This window comes from Drosophila serrata, unplaced genomic scaffold, assembly GCF_035046125.1.
Source record: "Drosophila serrata isolate PLE 108 unplaced genomic scaffold, ASM3504612v1 contig_241, whole genome shotgun sequence".
Lineage (NCBI taxonomy): Eukaryota > Metazoa > Arthropoda > Insecta > Diptera > Drosophilidae > Drosophila > Drosophila serrata.
In genome coordinates this window covers 653,220-671,499 of record NW_028257139.1, presented here as the reverse complement: position 1 = coordinate 671,499, position 18,280 = coordinate 653,220, and the positions used below count along the sequence as shown (strand labels likewise).

At 42.1% G+C, this 18,280-nt stretch overlaps 5 protein-coding genes across 15 annotated transcripts in view; 2 read left to right on the top strand and 3 right to left on the bottom strand.

The window, feature by feature from the left end:
• The window catches only part of bnl (fibroblast growth factor branchless), a 59,668-nt gene extending 59,111 nt beyond the window's left edge, over positions 1-557 (bottom strand). Inside the window, exon 1 of the mRNA XM_086831703.1 lies at positions 36-557. The gene's annotated coding sequence lies outside the window, so the exon portion shown is untranslated. The remainder of the gene's footprint in view (positions 1-35) is intronic.
• On the top strand, positions 76-8,174 carry MICU3 (Mitochondrial calcium uptake 3). 11 transcript variants are annotated; one of them, XM_086831711.1, is made up of 12 exons: positions 76-427; positions 3,287-3,428; positions 3,492-3,602; positions 3,957-4,004; positions 4,066-4,148; positions 4,271-4,336; positions 4,555-4,632; positions 5,129-5,218; positions 5,324-5,729; positions 5,819-5,976; positions 6,690-6,761; positions 6,917-8,174. In XM_086831711.1, exons 1-12 carry the CDS (start codon positions 170-172, stop codon positions 6,998-7,000), a joined length of 1,596 nt encoding a protein of 531 aa, XP_086687837.1. In that variant the 5' UTR covers positions 76-169; the 3' UTR covers positions 7,001-8,174. The 11 variants fall into 11 exon arrangements, with proteins under 11 accessions (XP_086687837.1, XP_020813588.2, XP_086687834.1 ...); XM_020957929.2 differs by lacking the exon at positions 6,690-6,761; XM_086831708.1 differs by lacking the exons at positions 4,555-4,632; positions 6,690-6,761.
• On the bottom strand, positions 6,936-15,525 carry Ire1 (serine/threonine-protein kinase/endoribonuclease Ire1). Its single transcript, XM_020957926.2, has 7 exons — positions 15,009-15,525; positions 14,750-14,864; positions 11,024-11,467; positions 10,740-10,962; positions 9,384-10,662; positions 9,142-9,306; positions 6,936-9,079 (listed from the first exon to the last, which is right to left on the bottom strand). Exons 1-7 carry the CDS (start codon positions 15,138-15,140, stop codon positions 8,207-8,209), a joined length of 3,231 nt encoding a protein of 1,076 aa, XP_020813585.2. The 5' UTR covers positions 15,141-15,525; the 3' UTR covers positions 6,936-8,206.
• A 23-nt stretch (positions 15,526-15,548) lies between these two features.
• Positions 15,549-16,341, top strand: Mrm2 (Mitochondrial rRNA methyltransferase 2). The gene has a single exon (XM_020957943.2). It carries the CDS (start codon positions 15,549-15,551, stop codon positions 16,305-16,307), a length of 759 nt encoding a protein of 252 aa, XP_020813602.2. The 3' UTR covers positions 16,308-16,341.
• Positions 16,342-16,473: 132 nt separating this feature from the next.
• On the bottom strand, positions 16,474-18,013 carry LOC110188255 (venom serine carboxypeptidase). The gene has a single exon (XM_020957940.2). The coding sequence runs from the start codon at positions 18,011-18,013 to the stop codon at positions 16,574-16,576; it is 1,440 nt and encodes a 479-aa protein (XP_020813599.2). The 3' UTR covers positions 16,474-16,573.
• Between the last annotated feature and the right edge of the window lie 267 nt (positions 18,014-18,280).

The window sequence follows — 18,280 nt, the reverse complement described above, 5'->3', positions numbered from 1 at the left end:
TCCTATAATCTATAAAAAATTTAAAATCAACTCACCCCAACTGCCAACCATTTTTTGCAGGCGGCTGGCAACCCTAATGTCCTACGTAGCATCTCAGCTTACGTTACGCACATCACGTCTTCCTATTTGTCACTAGTTGAGTTTTTTTCGTTGTTACAACTCGGACACAATGGCGGGCGCAGTGGTTAGATTAACGGTTAAAAGTGGTTCCTTAATCGCGCAGAGATCCGGGGTGGGCGTATCCGTTGCCCGATCGGTCAGATTCGCCAGCGGATCTTCACAAACGGGCGGTATTCCCGGCCAAAAAACGCGACGTCTGCTTACCATTGTAGGCGGCAGCACGGTGTCTTTGGCAGCTTTGGTGGCTTTCATCAAACTGCGCTCCGCGGAAAATCCTGTGAATGCTGTTAGCCTGAAGCGACGCATGGTAATTGAGTGTGGAACGCGATAACAAGTGTGCCAAGTGTTTGGTGTGGAAAAGTCAATAATTGGATGAAAAAGACCTGCGCAGCTATTTTTAGCTTGTGGCATGTCGACGCGTTACGTTACGTTATGTTGCGTTTACCGTAAGGGGATGGGAGTGCTTGGCTATCAGCTGTTTTTCTACGTTTTGTTTTGCCCAGCAACTTCGCTGCACGGTGTTTGTTTTGCTTTTTACGATCTAATCAGCGTTTAATTAGCCATTAAAATCAATTCGCCGTGTAAATTCTAGTTGCTTCTAAGCAGAAGCAGAAAGACGAGCTCACAGAAATCGGGCTCAGGGTCGTTATCACACTATAAATGATGTAAGGTTTTTGTTGTTGTTGCTGTTGTGCGTCTCCAAGTTCAATGAAGTTGCAATAGCAACAACAACTAATGGCTGTCAACCTGTTGACATTGTCTCTGGGGCAGGCCCAGCAAGAAAACAAAAGCAACAACAACAACAAAAGGCTGACAGAGTGACGTGCGTGATGTGCGATAAGCTTAATTTTTTTTTTGTTATGTGTGATTCAGGGTGTGAAGTTTAAATATTTACATTGAACGATTCGGCAATTGCTTATCAGGGCTTAGCTTTTTGGGCATGGGTGGGGAACTCCACAGAATTTTAGATTGTGTCGTTATGCACGGAGAGAAAAAGGGACAGTATTGTCATTCGGAAAAATTTAGACATAACACGTAATTAATAGTTAAAAGATATTAGGAAAAAGAACTGGTACCCGTAGAGAACAAGGCCATAGAGTATATATATTCTTGATTAGCATCACGAGACGAGTCGATTTAGCCTTGATTCTTATTTGATTCAAATTTGATGACATATTTATATACTTAGCGCAAGTTTTTTTAAACCACATTTAAAAATCATTAAAAATCTATAATTAAATTAATTAATTATATTGAAGTTATTTAACAGATTGGGTAACCCAATTTCTCCCCAAGTTAACTTTTTTACCAAAGTTTCTTTGTTACTTTTAGAATTTTTATCGGAGTTATATTTTCGGAAAATCGTTTTTTAAAATGAATAAATGTAAAATATGTTATTATCCTCTTCAAATACAGTTCATTCAAGTAGCCATTAACTCTAAATCTGGTAGGATTAGGTGCCTAATATGTATTATAAAAAGACTGAGTCTTAGTTATAGATATATTTAAAGATGGATTTCAATTCCTAGTCCATGTAAACCGTCCCACTATCAAATCCCTATGAATCTCTTCTCTGATTTCAAATAATCCTCCCATATTTGCATATCTTGAGATCGACAAATTCCAAAAACTCCCATGGCTGCAACCTTTCGGAATGAATACTCATTCCAGTTCCAAATGCCACACACCTTGAAAAATGCATGATGAAGTGGCAAAGTAGTTAGCCCGATACGCCCACGCACCTGCAGGCGGCGAATGATTCGTCCTAGAACTCACTGCCCCGAATGCTGACAGAACGCCAGTTACTGAAATTTATCTATCAATCGATCTGGTTGCCGATTTGATACACCCACCAATATCCACACAGCAACAAAAATGCCCATTGCCAGACGCAGGCGTGGCTTTAGTTTTTATTTTTTTGAGTTGCAACATTGAGTTCGGCTTGAGTTTTGGCTTTGGTTTTGGTTTTGGTTTTGGCCTGGCCCTGACATGTGTTATGACAACTGCGTCTGATGATGATGAATGAGTTTTAATTGTTGCCTATAAATCCAGTGCCTGCAGTCATTTCGAGTCTCCTTGTTCTTGGCCTACAGTCTTGGAACAGTGGTTGAGTAAGATCTTTCAAAATATATATTCAAATATTCAGTTTCCCTGAATATAAATCAATTTTGAGACCTAAAATCTGAGATATTGTTACCTTTATGTGTTATAAATATGGATTCGATCATCTTAATTTTATTTAAAGATATCCCTTTCTTAAGGATGTTAAAGTTACTATAACAAAAATACAACTTTTGCAATTTCAAGCTATGAAAGCTAATTAGAAATATTTTTATTGACGATTTTCCTATTTAAATATATTCAAATCTTTAAAATCAAACCCCAAGCATAGTTAATCTCATACTGAAATTATAAATTATTATTATAAAAGTATACATAACGAACTACTGTACCCTTTGAGTTGCAGGAGGAATGATGTCAGCTTTGCTTTTATGAGGAATTGTCCCCGATCCGCCTCTGTTTGTTTGGGGGCGTGGGCGTGGTCGCAGAGGGTTTGCTGCACATGTCTAACATTCAAAGTGGCCTTTGTTCAGATCGCTTTTTTTTGGGAACAGACCCGGCCACTGGGAGAGTTATGGCCTGGGAGTTGTTGTCTTTTCACCACAAATAAAGTACGATTGAGTCATTCGCCCTGTCTACGAGCATGCGGGAAAATGATTACTTGTTGTGGGTGGCATTAAATGTCAGATTTATGGAGGATCCACGGTCACAGCATGTTCTCAAATCAATTTGACACTTTATTTGCCAAACGACCGACGTGGGAATCCTGTCCCTGCCGTCCGTCAAAAGTCAGAAATTTGGATTTCAAAATTAAATGCAGATCATACATGTAATTCGCGATCTGAGAACGACAAACCGGATCAAATTAATATTTCTGAGGCACCTCAGCTGGGGCATTAATCAAAACGTCACCAGATCACAACCGTCCAGATTACAGTCCCAGCTTTTGTCCCTGTCGGTCGGTTAGCCTTTGTGACCAGGCGGCGGAGCTTTGGTTTCGCTGATTTATTTCAATTATATATTCCCCACCAAATACGCCCAACGGCATATTAAGTTACCATCCATCGATGGCCTGATTAATCCTTTCCGATTCCCTAACCCGCAGCGCGATGATAGCGAGCTGGAGAACGTAAAGCTTACAGCCCGAGAGCGTCGGTTCATCAAGTTTGCCTCCGTGGAATATGACGATCAGCTTTACATGACCCCACAGGACTTTCTAGACTCTGTGGTTGAGCAAGAGCCCAGACGTAAGTATACATTTCTGATTTTTATAATATTTTTAAATATTAATATATGCTTTATTATATTAGCTCGCCTGAAAAGACGACAACTTTCCAGCGATGAGGTGGAGAAATACAAGGAGAGTACGCCAGCTTTGAAAAAGGGTTCTACGCGACTATTTCGTAATTTAAGAGACAAAGGTATACGAGAAGTAATTAGGTTTAAGGATTTCAAATGACGTTAAAGGATATTAGGACCCTAAAAACAAATAAAATTTATTATTAAGAGTGTTTTCTTAAATATTCTTAATTCTTATAAGTATACAGCTTCCAACCTCTTGAGAATATTTCATATAATATTCAGCTTTCAGCCTCTTGAATTCGTTTTAATTGAAAATTATTTAACATTCCTACATAGTTTATTAGTGTATTTGCTAAATAAATTCGTACTTGTGGATTTCAAGAACACTTTCTCCAACAACTATTACCCCTAATATGCACTCTTCTCAGGGATAATTTAATGAATATTTCACTAAACCTTTAATTTCCTTTCAGGCATTGTCTCCTATACGGAATACTTGTTTTTACTCTCAATCTTAACAAGTAAGAAATACTGGTTTACAAGTAAAGAGCATTTTAAATTAATCAAATTCTTACTTTTTAGAACCCAAGTCGGGTTTCCGCATAGCCTTCAACATGTTCGATACTGATGGAAATCAGAGGGTGGACAAGGACGAGTTTCTAGTGGTAAATACCAGGGAATCATTATCCCCCATCGAATGCTCATACCTCCTATGGGTTTCTTAATTGATTTGATTTACTTATTATTTTGTATCATTTGAAACAACAACCAAATTTGACATCATTAGATAATTTCCATTTTGGCCGGCGCTTTCAAAGACATTCAAAATGTCGATCCACAAACCAAGCGAATTGTAAGCATTTTATTTATTAAGTTTAACCATAATTTAATGATATTATTTATGTATAATGAAAACTAATTTGTGATATAGCTGGCCCTACGGCGATGATGTAAGCTGCACACCACTTTCACTTTAGTTTTATTGTAGTTTTTAGTTTATTCTTGGTTACAACCCCTGATTTATGTATAATTTATTCTGTTTGTGGTCTCCGAAAACGATCTCGATCGCAGCTATCGCGTTTAGTTTCCTACGACGAGCAAAGCCAAATGATGAAGCCCATGGCGGTGGTACAAACCAAGAGGGGTCTAGTAAGTCAATCAGTAACCAGAGAGTTTATAATACATATTGGCTTTGCTTCGCGAACACTTCGCCCAAAAATTGTACAGAACTCGATATAAATATGTATGCTTGAAGCATATGTAGAAGCTTAGCGTAGTTATCCGTTGTTTATTTGTGTTTTTGTTAATTTTAATTGTACGAATGCTAAATTTGTACACGCTTTGCTTAAAGTTATCTTTATGTTTTCATAAGAATTCAATGTTACAGATTTTTTTGGCTTTGAATTTTGACTTTTTCCTGTTTGTAAGATTAAGTTTTTGTTTAGTTTCGTTTCTGTTCCTGGCGCTTTTTGTTTTGTTTACCAAAAAAAAAACAGGCCTACACCCTAGAATCGCTCCAACCAACCACTGTGATTGATCCTCACTAAACCACCTAACTTTTCTTCTCTCCAACCTAACCCCTAAAAATCCTGCACCAAAAACAAAAAAACTATCCCTCAACTCCGGCATGTACATAAAATCCCAGATGGAGCGCATTTTCAGCGGCGCTTGGAAGGAGAAGCACGGCGAACAAGAGCCGGAAGATCCCGAGCCCCAAGAGTCCACTTCCCTCGAGGTAAGGTCTTCCCGAGTCCCAAGCATGATGAGCCTGGTGTGACTAACGAGTCAATAATCCCAATTCAATCGATACCTAACAGTCCTCGTGTGCAATCTCTTCCAGCAGAACTATGTGAACGATGGCGAGGGACTGCAGCGACGTCATATGGTGGCCACCACCCTTCAATTTCATTTCTTTGGCAAACGCGGCACGGGAGTAATTAACTATGACAACTTCTACCGCTTCATGGACAACCTGCAGACGGAGGTGCTGGAGCTGGAGTTCCATGAGTTCTCCAAGGGTAACAGTGTCATCAGTGAGCTGGACTTTGCCAAGATTCTGCTGCGATACACGTATCTGGCCACGGATGAGTATGATATCTTTCTGGAGCGTCTGCTAGAGCGTGTAAAGGAAGAGAAGGGCATCACTTTCCACGATTTCCGTGACTTTTGCCATTTCCTCAACAATCTGGATGACTTTACGATTGCCATGCGCATGTACACCCTGGCTGATAGGGCTATATCGAAGGGTAAGATAAATATCTCTTATATCTATAAGATAAGTCTTAAAGATACACAAAAACTAATTATATCTAATGTTATTCTCTTCCTTTTGCAGATGAATTTTCGCGTGCCGTGAAGATCTGCACCGGCTATAAGCTGAGTCCACATTTGATTGACACTGTGTTTGCCATCTTCGATGCTGATGGTGATGGTCTGCTGTCCTACAAGGAGTTTATTGCCATTATGAAGGATCGCCTGCATCGGGGCTTTAAAGTAAGTGGTCGTTTCTTTGATTACAACGAGGCACTGGACGCCTATGACGAGCCCGCGTACCCCATGTTTGTGGCCTGGCGGCATCGGGTCTGCCGACACCTGGACTACTTCATCGACAGCGATGCGCTTTGGCACTGAACTCTCATATTTAGTTTAATTTATAATATTAATTTTAACACGTTTTATTACTCGCTTTATGTCCTTATTTGGCTGAATGTGTTACTCATTTGTGTTTCGTTTTTGTCTTGCCCGTAAGCGTTTCTTGGCTTTAAGCTTAGGTTTATATCGTTAAATCATTATTTAGTTTAGATTTTAAGACATTAACTCAACTGAAAATCGTTTAAAGACATTAATTATACATATTAAACATATTCATATTATTAGTTTTATTATATTAACCATTAAACACTGATAATACACCGAATTAATCTTTATTTTTAATCACATTTGTGTTTGTTTGTCCTTGAAAAACATTGTGGAAATGCAAAGGACAGGACTTTTGCACTGCACTGCTTATTTTTTAAATTGTTTATACTTTGTTGTGTTCCTGTTTATGTTAAACCCTGCTCATTATCACATTTCCGATCGATCACTTATCGGAGATGACTCACGAAACACACTCGTCTAACAGCGAACAGCGTTGTGATTATATAGTTTAGGCTGAAAGTCCAAGCCCAAGCTGATTAGTCTTGAGATGTATTTTCTCTCCCTAGCAAGATGTAGTTGACCTCGACCAGCGTGTAAAGGTTTCCATTGAGGTAGTCGCTCCAAAAGGTGAAAATGAGGTCAGTGGGCACTGGATCCCACGAAGAAGAAATCTTTTGCTTTTCTGCTTCTCTTCCTAATTTTTGTGTGTCTCCCCAATTTTCACTTTTCCAATTCAATCCATTTTCCATCCTGCGAAAGGGCAGTTACTAATACCAAATGTATTGCCTTACAGTCCGTGGCCAAATCGGAGGGCTGGGATGCCTTCAAGTACTGTGTGCGCAACGAAATGAAGACCATGATGAAGTCGGCCAATTAATCGGGACAACCTTAGGATGACAACGACAAGCAACGAGGCCAAAGTGAAACAAATTCTAGTTACAAATCTATTTCTTCTTCTAAAGAACCAAAATCTCGTGTATAGTAATAATGTTTTTTATATACATACATACATTTTGTTGATCCATCCAATTATTTATGAATTTGTTATTGAACGAACTCGAAATTCTCATCTCTCATAGCCAATATATTCGGAGAAATTGTTTTAAATTGTTACAAATACTTGTATAGTGAGAATAAAATTGTTTTGTAAAATTTTTAAATACATTTTTATTTAGCTTTTTTATGTTTTTTAAATTAGGCTTAAGACTTGTTAGAAAATGCAGCCCGTTGTCAAGCATCATCAACTGTAACATTCTATTTCTAAACTATTATACAAACCAGAGCTCGCAAGGTTGGTTCTCGTTTAACGATAAATTTTATTCTCTATCTTTTGGCTCTGCTGATGCCACTTGCTCCTGCTTTTACTCTCTCCTCTATGCCAAGTTAACTCAACAAGTTAGTTGTGTTTCATACAACTCTCAAAAAGTTTCGCGTATCGTCTCTCCGAATCAATTATGTCTGTGATTCTGTGAGAGAAGTGGAATGATCAAAATGCGTAAGACAATTTTACGAGCTCTGTTTTAATTTATATTAAATATTTATTTAATTAGGCTTAAGATTTGTTAGAAAATGCAGCCCGTTGTCAAGCATCTAGTTGTTCATCAACTGTAACATTCCATTCCTTAACTTTAATACAAAGTGCTTTTAGAATATATTGTATAGTTTCTGCTTGTCAAAGAGGAGTGTGTTGGTGTATGTATGTTGGGGTAGGTGACTACTTAAACTTATGGATAAATATTCAATAAGACTAATTACTAATTATAAAACTCGAACTATTCGTTTAGATCAATTTCTTGCACTTGGGCATTGAACAAAAATCAAAAATTATCACAGTTAAATTGCGTGCATTCGACAGACGACACACTACATTCTTATTGCTATAACTATAGTATACAAAATAGTTTCATTTTCATCTTTATCGTTGAATATTTTAGCTAGAACTGAATTGGGAATCGTTTTGGAATAGTTGCATATACACAAATTGCACAATTAAAATCAATAAAAATTATAATAATATTAATAATAAAATTATTAAATGATTAAAACTTAAACTTCTAGTTCTATTTCTTTTCTGTCAACTGCCCTAATCCTGCGCTGAAGGCGGCAGCGTCCAGCTTACGTACTTCTCCTTGTCCTGCGTCGTCTCCTTGCCATAGTTGCGATTGTTTCCCGGCTTGGCATAGCGTCGAAACTTGAAGTTTGCGAACACATCCCGCTTCCCCTCCGCCTCAATTGATTGTCCATCCAGCTCCAGATTCCTCTGCAGCCCAACACCCGAAATGGGCAGCTCATCGCTGGGTCTACGGAAATTGTAGATACCCTTCCTTTGCTTCAGCTGCTGAACCTGGCTGCCAGCTGGTGGCGGCGTCTTCTTGGGACTGCCTATCTTAGGCAGCGGCTTTGGATCCCGCATCAGCATGGGAAACAATGCGTCGTCTGCGTCGAAGTACCATGGACGCGAAAAGTGATAGCCGGCATTGTAGTACGGCTTGAAGATGGGCTCGTTTGAGCAAATACTGAACGCATGGTAAGCGTGTGAGATGAGCTGAGGGAAACGATCCACCCAGTAGTTGGTGAACTCGTGCGGTATGCAGCCCAACATCTCCTGGGCGGCCATGGTCAGCTCATGATAATGATGCTTCTTGTTACGCAGAGCCCGGAGTAGATCCCGAACACTGGCGCCCATGTACCCGCGATACTTTCTTAAATCATCTGTAATCATGGGGTCTAGATGGGTATTCCAGTCATCCAGCACGACGATGCGTCCGTTCTTTTCCAGCGATTTAAGCGGCTCGGCATGAAATTGTAACTTCTCAACACGATCGCTTACATCCTGCAGAAACGATAGCATTTTAGGCTCATCCCAGAAAAGCGGATGGTTGCCAATACAGCGGGCTGGAGGACGAGCCATCGGATCTTTGTGTATCATGTCCGAAATCAGCTGCTCAGCTAATACCTTTGAAAGATGAAAGAAGTTTGTTAATATACATTTAGATAAAGTAATCTATCATTGCTTACAATTCGGCTGTTCTCAGTCTGATCTTCGGCACGCAGCTTGGACAGATTGTACTCGTGCGAGAGTATGTTGGCCTGACGCTTCAGATTGTCCCCAAACGCATGGTGACCCCCGCTCAGTACATAGTAGTAGACGCAACCCAGGGAGAAGATATCCACTGCAGTTGTCTGTAAAGCAGAAACAAAGAAACGAAATATATTACTTTCCATTCAAAGAGACCCCTTAACAGCAAATTTCAACTCACCGTTCGCTGAGCACGCATCATTTCCGGAGCTATCCAGCCATCGGTACCTGTAACACCCGATCGCCGGGAGAAGCTCGTCTTGCCAAAATTAAGCTTCTTGCACAGACCAAAGTCTGAGATCATTACTCGCACCTTGCCCTTGGCATCTGGCAGCGAGATGAGAACATTCTGTGGCTTAATGTCCCGATGAACAATGTCCAGGGAGTGGAGGTGACTCAATCCAGCGGACGCCTGACTCAACACCTGCCACACATCGATGTGATTCTGCAGTTCCAGCGAACGCTCTCCCTCGGTATAATCTTGCAGTGTGGCGGCGCACAATTCCACGGCTATGTACCGGAACTGACGATCCTGCTCGGTGCAGAAGTAACGTACCACATTCTCGTGGGCATCCGATTCTCTGAGCAGTGCCACCTCCCGGTCGGCAAAGGTGAAGCACTCTGGCAGCAGCCGCTTGACGGCCACAAAACGTTCCTCAAAAGTACCCTTGAAGACAAAGGTGCCCTCGCATCCCTTGCCCAAGACCTCGTTTGAGTTGAAGCTGATTTTCCCCACTCGCACCTGGCCGCCGCCCAAGTCTACTAGATCCTGAGCACTCGCGTTGCTGCCGTTGCTTCCGTTGTTGCTTCCATTGGAACCGTTCTGAGCAATAGCAAAGGTCTTCGAGCCATTTTCGCTTTGCTTCTGCAACTCCCTCATGGTGCTACAAGTGTACCAGAACAGGGCAATCATGCCCAGAACGATTACCATTAGAATCTGGTGAACCTTTCCGCTCGGATGCTCCATGAACCACTCGTTGATAAAGGCCTGAACCTTGTTGCTGTTCTGCAGAATGATTGTCTTGGTTCGGTTTATGGTATTGCCATTCGCACGCTGATCAATGCCGATTTCCACCAGCTCAGGGTCAGTTTGGACACCAATATCGGCGGCATTCTTTTCATTATTGGCCAGCAATCCATAGCCATCGTTATAATTGTGTATGGTGGCCAGGCTGTGGATATCCTTGCTGGACGGCGTTGGCGATAGCTGCAGGTTGCCGGTGTTACCCTCATTGGGCATATTATAGTGTCCCAGCATGATGCCTGGGTGCTCCTGCAGGACATCGTTAATATAAATGGTGCGCGGATCTGTTTCCTGGCTATTAGACGTCTGCTCTCCGACTGCGGGTCCGTCGAGAAGTTTTATGGGTGGTGTTGTGGAAATACGGGGAGTATTTTTGTCCACCAGTGAGGGCAGAGCATACAAGCCCTTTTGGTGTTCGCCCACATAAAGAGATTGGCTGTGAAGGTAAAGAGGAAATAATGTAGGAATTAGGGATGCATATCTTATTTAGAAGTAAATTATAGTTTTACTTACAATAGCTTGACGGTATTCACATTGCCCGTTTTGGACTCCTCGAGAATGGCCTGATACGCCTCATCGGAGACCGTGGTAAAAGGCACACTAAGCAGACCATCCGGTCCCAGGAGAAAGGCGGCTACCACAGGACTGCTAAGATCCCGTTGCCAAAGAAATTTACCCTGCTTGCGATCTAGTGTTACTATATGACCATTGGTGGTAGTGGTCAGATGGATGTATTCTGGAAACGGAAAAAATAAAATAAGAGCTTGTACCAGTTATAGTTTAGTTTTTTGCCTTACCATATTCCTTGGCCAGCTCTGGTGGGGCGCTGAGAGCGTTATAGTCGTAGAATGTGATATTCCAGGGCTTGGCATTCTTGTCCTTGGCCAGACTATCAAACATCATCACTGTGTATTGAGTTCGGCCCAAATAGATGGCTCTTGATGTGGCCCAGCCAATCTGTTCGCCCTCCTTGCCATCCATGCTGGCGTCACCGAAGCCCATCACCTTTTCCCGCCTGCCAGTCTTGGGATCCACCATGTACCAGGTGTCGCTCTTCTTGCCCGAATACAGGATGCCATCGGATGAGCGACAGGGGGCATTGGCCACCAACTGGGGAATGGTGTATGGCAGCTTTTTGAGACTACCCATCTGACCCAGCTGGTAAATGCTGCCATCACGGGGATCGGGCAAAAAGTGGGGCACCTGTAGATTCTCCTGAGGTTCTGCCACTATGGGGGGATCTAGAGATAAGAATAAAGAATTTATAAATTAGCTTATTGGTGACTCGATGTCTTAGTCGAGTGATTTGATCCACGTAAATCTCATTCATATCCGTGTATCGTTTTCAGCAAAGTTTCTAGCAAGGAAATCTCAAAATGTGTATCATGATTGAAACTTGTTATTAAATTTTAAGCTTTTTCTAAAACGTATAGATTTAGATTCGTAATCTAGTTTTTTAAAAAATTTTGGCTTTGTATGACATTCTATTGCTTATGTTGAAAATGATTCCCCGAATAAACTTTCAATGCAAAAACAACTATATCATTATTTCTTAATAATTTTTAACAACACAAACAAAAAATTAATCAGAATGAAAATTTTGTTAAATGTTTTCTCAGAAATTTGAGTAAATCATAATTCTTATCTGTCACAAATTATAAAGTATAAGTAAGTTTAACGCATCAAACTGCAAGGCAATAGAATATGGAACCTCATTCGGTTTGAAATGAATAATTTACTAATTGACCCTTGGGAAAAAGAAAACTTGTTTCCAGTTCTCTAATCAAATGAGAATAGTATGTGTACATATGTATGTATATGTATTAAAAAGTAAGTTTACTACAGTTATAATCAGGTGTCTTGCCTTATATAAGATTACATTCATTATAATTTAAGTGGTTACGCTTAAAATAGCTTTGTAAGTTTGTTTATTTAATCGCTATTTTCTTTTCAATCTATCATATTAACGTGTTTGAAATGGGAAACCCCCCTTTTAGTTAAATATTTGTTGCAGGCACTGTTAACACATGTCATTCCCTTTAATTTCTTGATACTCTAGCGAGTAATTCGAAGTAGACTGAAGCGAGTGCAATAAATTATAACTAGAACTCGTTCTCGATAAGGCTTATCTTGTTGTACTTTCAATATAAGGGAACAGCGGTGTAATCTACAAAATAACCCCTTGGAAGAACACGGTGGCAAGCACACAGCAGTCTCTAGTACAAAATTCAATTCCCAAATAAACTTAAATAAAGCGCTTTTTGCCGCCTGAGACAATGTCAAGCCAAACAACAGTTGAGTAAATAAGAACCATAGACCTAAAGAGAGCCAAGGCGGATTATTTCCACGTTGTTTACGTCGCCGGATCGGCGTGTTGGCAATTTTTGTTATCGCCAACGATTCGCTTAAGGCAACAGAGTCAAATTATGGCTTGGCGAATGCAAGTGCCCAACGCATGTCCGCCAAGATAATGAGGGAATAATTTTAGCAAATTGTTATATATTTCCAAGCCCGCTGAAGTGTCGCAACAAATTCGAACAAATATCGAGGAAATGAAAGCAAACAATTTGGAGTATTACCCATCATCCTTATCAGTAATTAGTTACAGTCCCAGCACATGGCCCGGTAAAAATTCTTGGCATTAATCGAATGTTGCCGTTGCCACAATTTCTGGGGCAGGTCATTTAACCCGCCTCGGCAGCACTTTCATTAGCATAGGCATTCTAATTAGCTAGCGGTAGTCGGTAGACAAAACCTGATTCCCTCTTGTGGATGAGGTAATAGAACAGAGGGCCTATCGATACGCTGATCTTCCATGCTGGAAGTAATTACTCCGAATCAAAAACAAATTATTGGCCTGAACAACTCACAAAACTGTCACTGAAATAGGTATTTTTCCGTTGTATTTGTAATTGGGATGCGGATCATTTGGGAACCGCAGGTCAGATGCTGTCCACATGTCTACTGCCCAGAATGTTCAATCATTTGCAGTTCCACGAAGACAGACGGCAACCGGGCAGCATGAAATATCTAATAATACGAATGGACATATGTACATATGGGCATGTACATTGCAGTGCTATCACATAAAACAATCTTTACGGGGCGTGGGTTTTTGTGTATTAAAAATGTTAAAACAAAACATGTGTTTAGGGGAAAAAACCTAATTATTGTCTAGGGAGTCATTTGGCATACTCCCAATGCTTTCTAACTTGAAGCTAATGACGGAGTTTTCAAGCAATACTTATCAAAAAATTAAAGAATTGAAAACGGAATACAATCACAAACCCGAGAGTACTATAAATAGCGGGAGCCTAAGAGAACTAGGAAACAAGTCAATAAAGAACATTTGTATATGGCAGGGGTGATCTCTGAATGCTCTATTTGTAGGGCTAACGATTAATATCAACAATCTAATAATCGAAATCACTTAGGAATATTAAAAGAAATATTTCCGAAGTTCATTTTACCTATAGTTCAGTAAACATTTAGATGTGAAATCAATAACGAATCTTTATGTCAGTCACCCGCCAACCACTTTAATCGTTTTGGTAGTAACCCACTCTTTTAGTCATTGTGACTCACGTTAATATATGTATCTGGCTAAAATCTTACGAGTTGTATAGGGTAAAGCTATTCGGGGGCAAGATTAACACGTTGTTGCCATTAAAAATCAATACGTCACGCTGATGAGTATAGGAAATATATTCATTAAACTAGACGGAAGGGAAAATGGCTCCAAAGTTCGAACCACCCACTATAGAAAGGGTATGAGCAACTGGTGGTGGTGGTATCGCAGCAACACTTAATTGAAGGAATTGTGTGCCGGAGAACGCCTGTCGAGATTGCGTATATACGTGGGTCTGTTATCAGGCCTCTAGGCACCGTTCAAACATAACGCGATGAGAGTGAAAATTAATACAGCACCAGAGTGGCGGGAGAAAGATCTTTCCTATCCTACGCGACAACAGCTGTACTATTCGTGTGCTCCGATGAGCTCATCGAGCCGCATGTTTGTGAAATGCATTTCGCACTTTAAATTGCAAGTGCAACGCAGCCTGTGGAAGTAGAACACTTTTTCCAGTATAGGAAAACTATGCCCATAAATTGGCAATGGTATATTTAATGGTTAAGCTATTTTTAAGCTACAGGTTAAGGCGGCATTTGCAATGCAAATTACAATGTTTTTGTTACGAGTTTTTGAAGGGTTTTATGGCTAACTTTGTAAAAATTAAGTAAATTTGAAATTATTTTATATAGATGTCATAGATGTATCTACAGAGTTTCATCAAATAGAATGCCAATAGATGAATACTCGTCTGACTGATTTTGTAATCCCATTTTATCATTTCAATCGTATTTACCCTTAAATGGAAACCTTTAAAAACTACAAAAAATAGGTTGGCATAATCAACAACCTGCTTTCTATTTCCCACATGTTTCAAGTCCCACACACTCTGGAAAACTCGGAAAATGGGGGTGCAGTGGCAAATTGAAAACCGTTAAATGGTGCACGTAATTACCATCTGCTATTGTCCAGCGTATTTCACTGGTCACCGGATCGATGGCAGTCAGTCCGCCGCCCAAAGTGGAGAACACCATGAGGGCCTCTTCGTCCCGGGCGAGGTCCGTGCAGTCCTGCGGTGGGGAGGAAAAGGTGGCTTACTAATATGACCAACATATATCGGCGGCGTGATGAAATATTAATTGATAGGCTACTGTCCACCACCCTTAGTGGGTCATGCGTACCGCCCCTATACCCGTGTGTTCACGTCCACTCACCGTCTTGTCATCCTCGCCGCTGCTAACGACTTCTGCCGAGTCGGTTTGTTTTGCTTTGGCGGTAGCTGATGCAATATGCCCGCTGGCCAGCAAGAAAAACACGCAACAATAAGCCACAACGCAGAATCTCATTTTGCAAAACACTGTGCGCTCCGGCAGCCGGTCGGGGGTGGGTGGGGTAAGAAAGAGCGTGAGAGAGAAGGGCCGTGAACAAATATTTGCGATTTCCGTTCCGTTTTCAATTGCACTCGCAGTCACTCTTTGTTTGTTGTTTCTGGCATGTTATTGCCTCTTTTATTGCTTTTCAATCTGGGGACACTCTTGCAGGTCTAGCTGAATTTAAGTTAACATTTTCTTCGCACTCGCGATCAAAAAATTCCATTATTCGCCATTGTTGAGTAGTTTGAGTAGTATGACCGGGTGGTTGGTTGTTGAATATGCTTGATTCGTGCCGGTGTGACCATGGCGTGCATCTATAAAAATTACCATCACTCAACCATTATCGATAGTGAGTTTTAACAGTTATCGATAAATTACACAATGAGTCTTGTTTTTACGGGTAATTTTGTTTTTAAACGCCTGCTCCACACGAATGTCGGTGGGAACAATGCCAAACAGCAACCGCGCAACCTCAAGGGCCGCAGCAAGAGCTCCCAGGAGTGGCTCACCCGCCAGTTGGTGGATCCGTACGTGGAGAAGGCCCGGATGATGAACTACCGCTGCCGGAGTGCCTTCAAGCTGCTGGAAATCGACGATAAATATGGAATCCTGCGACCTGGAGATACGGTTCTGGACTGTGGGGCTGCACCAGGCAGCTGGACCCAAGTGGCGGTGGAGCGGACCAACGCAAATGGCAAACAGGAAAAGGCGCCACTGGGCGCAGTGTTCAGTATTGACCTGTTGCACTTCCATGCTGTGCCCGGGGCCACAATCTTCGGCGGCATGGACTTTACCACCTCCAAGGCACAGCAGCGATTGCGCGAATCCCTAAACGAGCGAAGGGTCAACTGTGTGCTTTCCGACATGGCGCCAAATGCCACAGGCGTTCGGATGCTGGACCAGGAGAGTATTACGAACCTCTGCTACGAGGTGCTCCGGTTTGCACTGGTCATGTCCGCGCCCCAGGCCCATTTGGTGGTCAAGGTGTGGGATAATGGAGATGTTCCCAAGCTGGAGCGCGACATGCTGCGCTTCTATGAGAAAGTGAAGCGTGTTAAGCCGCGTGCCAGCCGTGGTGATTCGGCGGAGCACTTCCTGGTGGCCAGGGGATATAAGGGGCCTGTAGATAGTAGTAGCTAATTGGTTAAGTTATTGTATTCATAAAAACGTTGTTGATTCTTAGATCTTTGTGTTTTAATTGATATTATGAGCGAAACAAGAGTTCTTTACAGAAAATCTAGGAAACACCATTTGAAAACATTGGCATTTATATTATAAAATATTTAACCAAACATTTTCTCAAATGTTTTAAAACTCAACATTTATTCAAGATAAGAATTTAAAAATATAGAAATTTTAAAAAAAAGGCCAAATGTTGAGACGCCACACCTTTGAGTATCCGACTCCTAGTGCTTGTAGTGAGTAAGATGATTGATCATCTCGTATAGCCACTTGGGTTGATCGTGGGGAGCCATGTGACCAGCATTACGCACCATGATCTCCACCAAGTGGCCGGCATGCTTCACATAACCAGCCACCTCGTTATCGATGCGCCAGATCTCTCGAGGAGCCACTTTGTACTTGTCAGAGCCCGGAAACTTGAGTTCTTTGAGGTAGTTGCGAGTTAGCGGATAAGCCACAATTATGTCCAATTGGCCGCTATAGATGCACACAGTGTAGTGAGCCAGCAGTTCAGCAATCCAGGGAGCCACGGTGTCCATGACGTCCTTCTTTAAATGGATTTCCACCTTGTTTTCCTTGTCCAGATCGTGGAACGGTTTGTTACCCACATGGATGGCCCGACGTGTGGCGCCTGCCTGTAGGAAGTCGCCCAATCCGGCGCCATCGTCGTCGTGCGTCTTAAGGTAGTTGTAGTACCAGTTGTAGCCCGTAAGGTTACTAAACAGGGAGCCATTGGTTAAATCCCCGTTGATCAGTGAGTCAAAAACGTCAAAGGCACACTCCATGTCATGCTTCTTGATGCATTCGGCTCCCTTCGCCTCGGCTTCGTGGAAACTCCGCAAGCCATTGTCATCGATTAGACCCAGTTGGTAGAGATAATCGCCGTACTTGAGCTGGTGTAGTGGATCCGACAGTCCGTTTCCAATGGCCACCCCCTTGAGCGGCACATAGACTCGCGTCTCGATGGCATTCTGCACCTTGTGAATGTGGTAAGCCAAGGCTGGCACATACTTGCCGGCGTAGGACTCGCCTGTGACCCAGAACCCAGTGGAGTTGCTCCATTCAAATAGCTCGTACAGCTGCATCACGGCCTCGTGGAGATTGCGGCCCACATCCTTTTCGTTCTTGGCATAGCCCGCCTCATTATCGGTAAAACTGAATCCGGTTCCCACGGGATTGTCGATATAGATCAGGTTGTGCGTCTTGCTCCAGGTACAGTTACGCCTCTGTGGTTTTCCATGGCTGTCCAGCTCGATGGGACCGTTTTCAGTAAACAAACCGAACAAAGAAGAGGCTCCTGGGCCGCCCTGAAGCCAGAGAACCACAGGGGCATATTCTGGCTCCTGCTCGGCAGGGAAGTACCAGAAGAACATGTTAGAGTTGTAGCCCGGATCCACTGTCAGGTAGCCGGAGTAGCTCTCCACACCATGAAACTGCGAGCCGATGACGCGGGCCAGCTTCTGAACATCCGCCTTGGGCATGGAGGCATTGTTGATCAGCGGCGTGAGGAAAAGAGGCTCACCAGGATCGACGCCGTCCTCGAAATACCGGTATCGCGGATACGGATTGATAAAGCTTCTTCTATAGGAAGGGCGCTCCCCTTCTCCCGCGGCGCTGCATATAGCCACCACTATTAAAAATGCGCAATGAGTTGCAATATTCATCGTTCGGCTGTTCTGCTTGAAGTAAAGAGAAGAGCGGAATGGTCCGTGATTGCTTTGCTTTGTTTCAGCGTTGAAGGGTTTACGCCCCGACCTACTCACCGAGTCGGCTGATAAGAGTATTCAGTTTTTTTTTTTTATAAATAATCAAAGTTCTTGCAATTCGTCTCTTTTCGCAAGCCGGCAAAATACGTCGACCACGCAACGGATTATTTTCAGTGCAGCCGTAGCGGTCAGTTCGCAGGGTTGCCAGGTTTTCTAAAAATACAT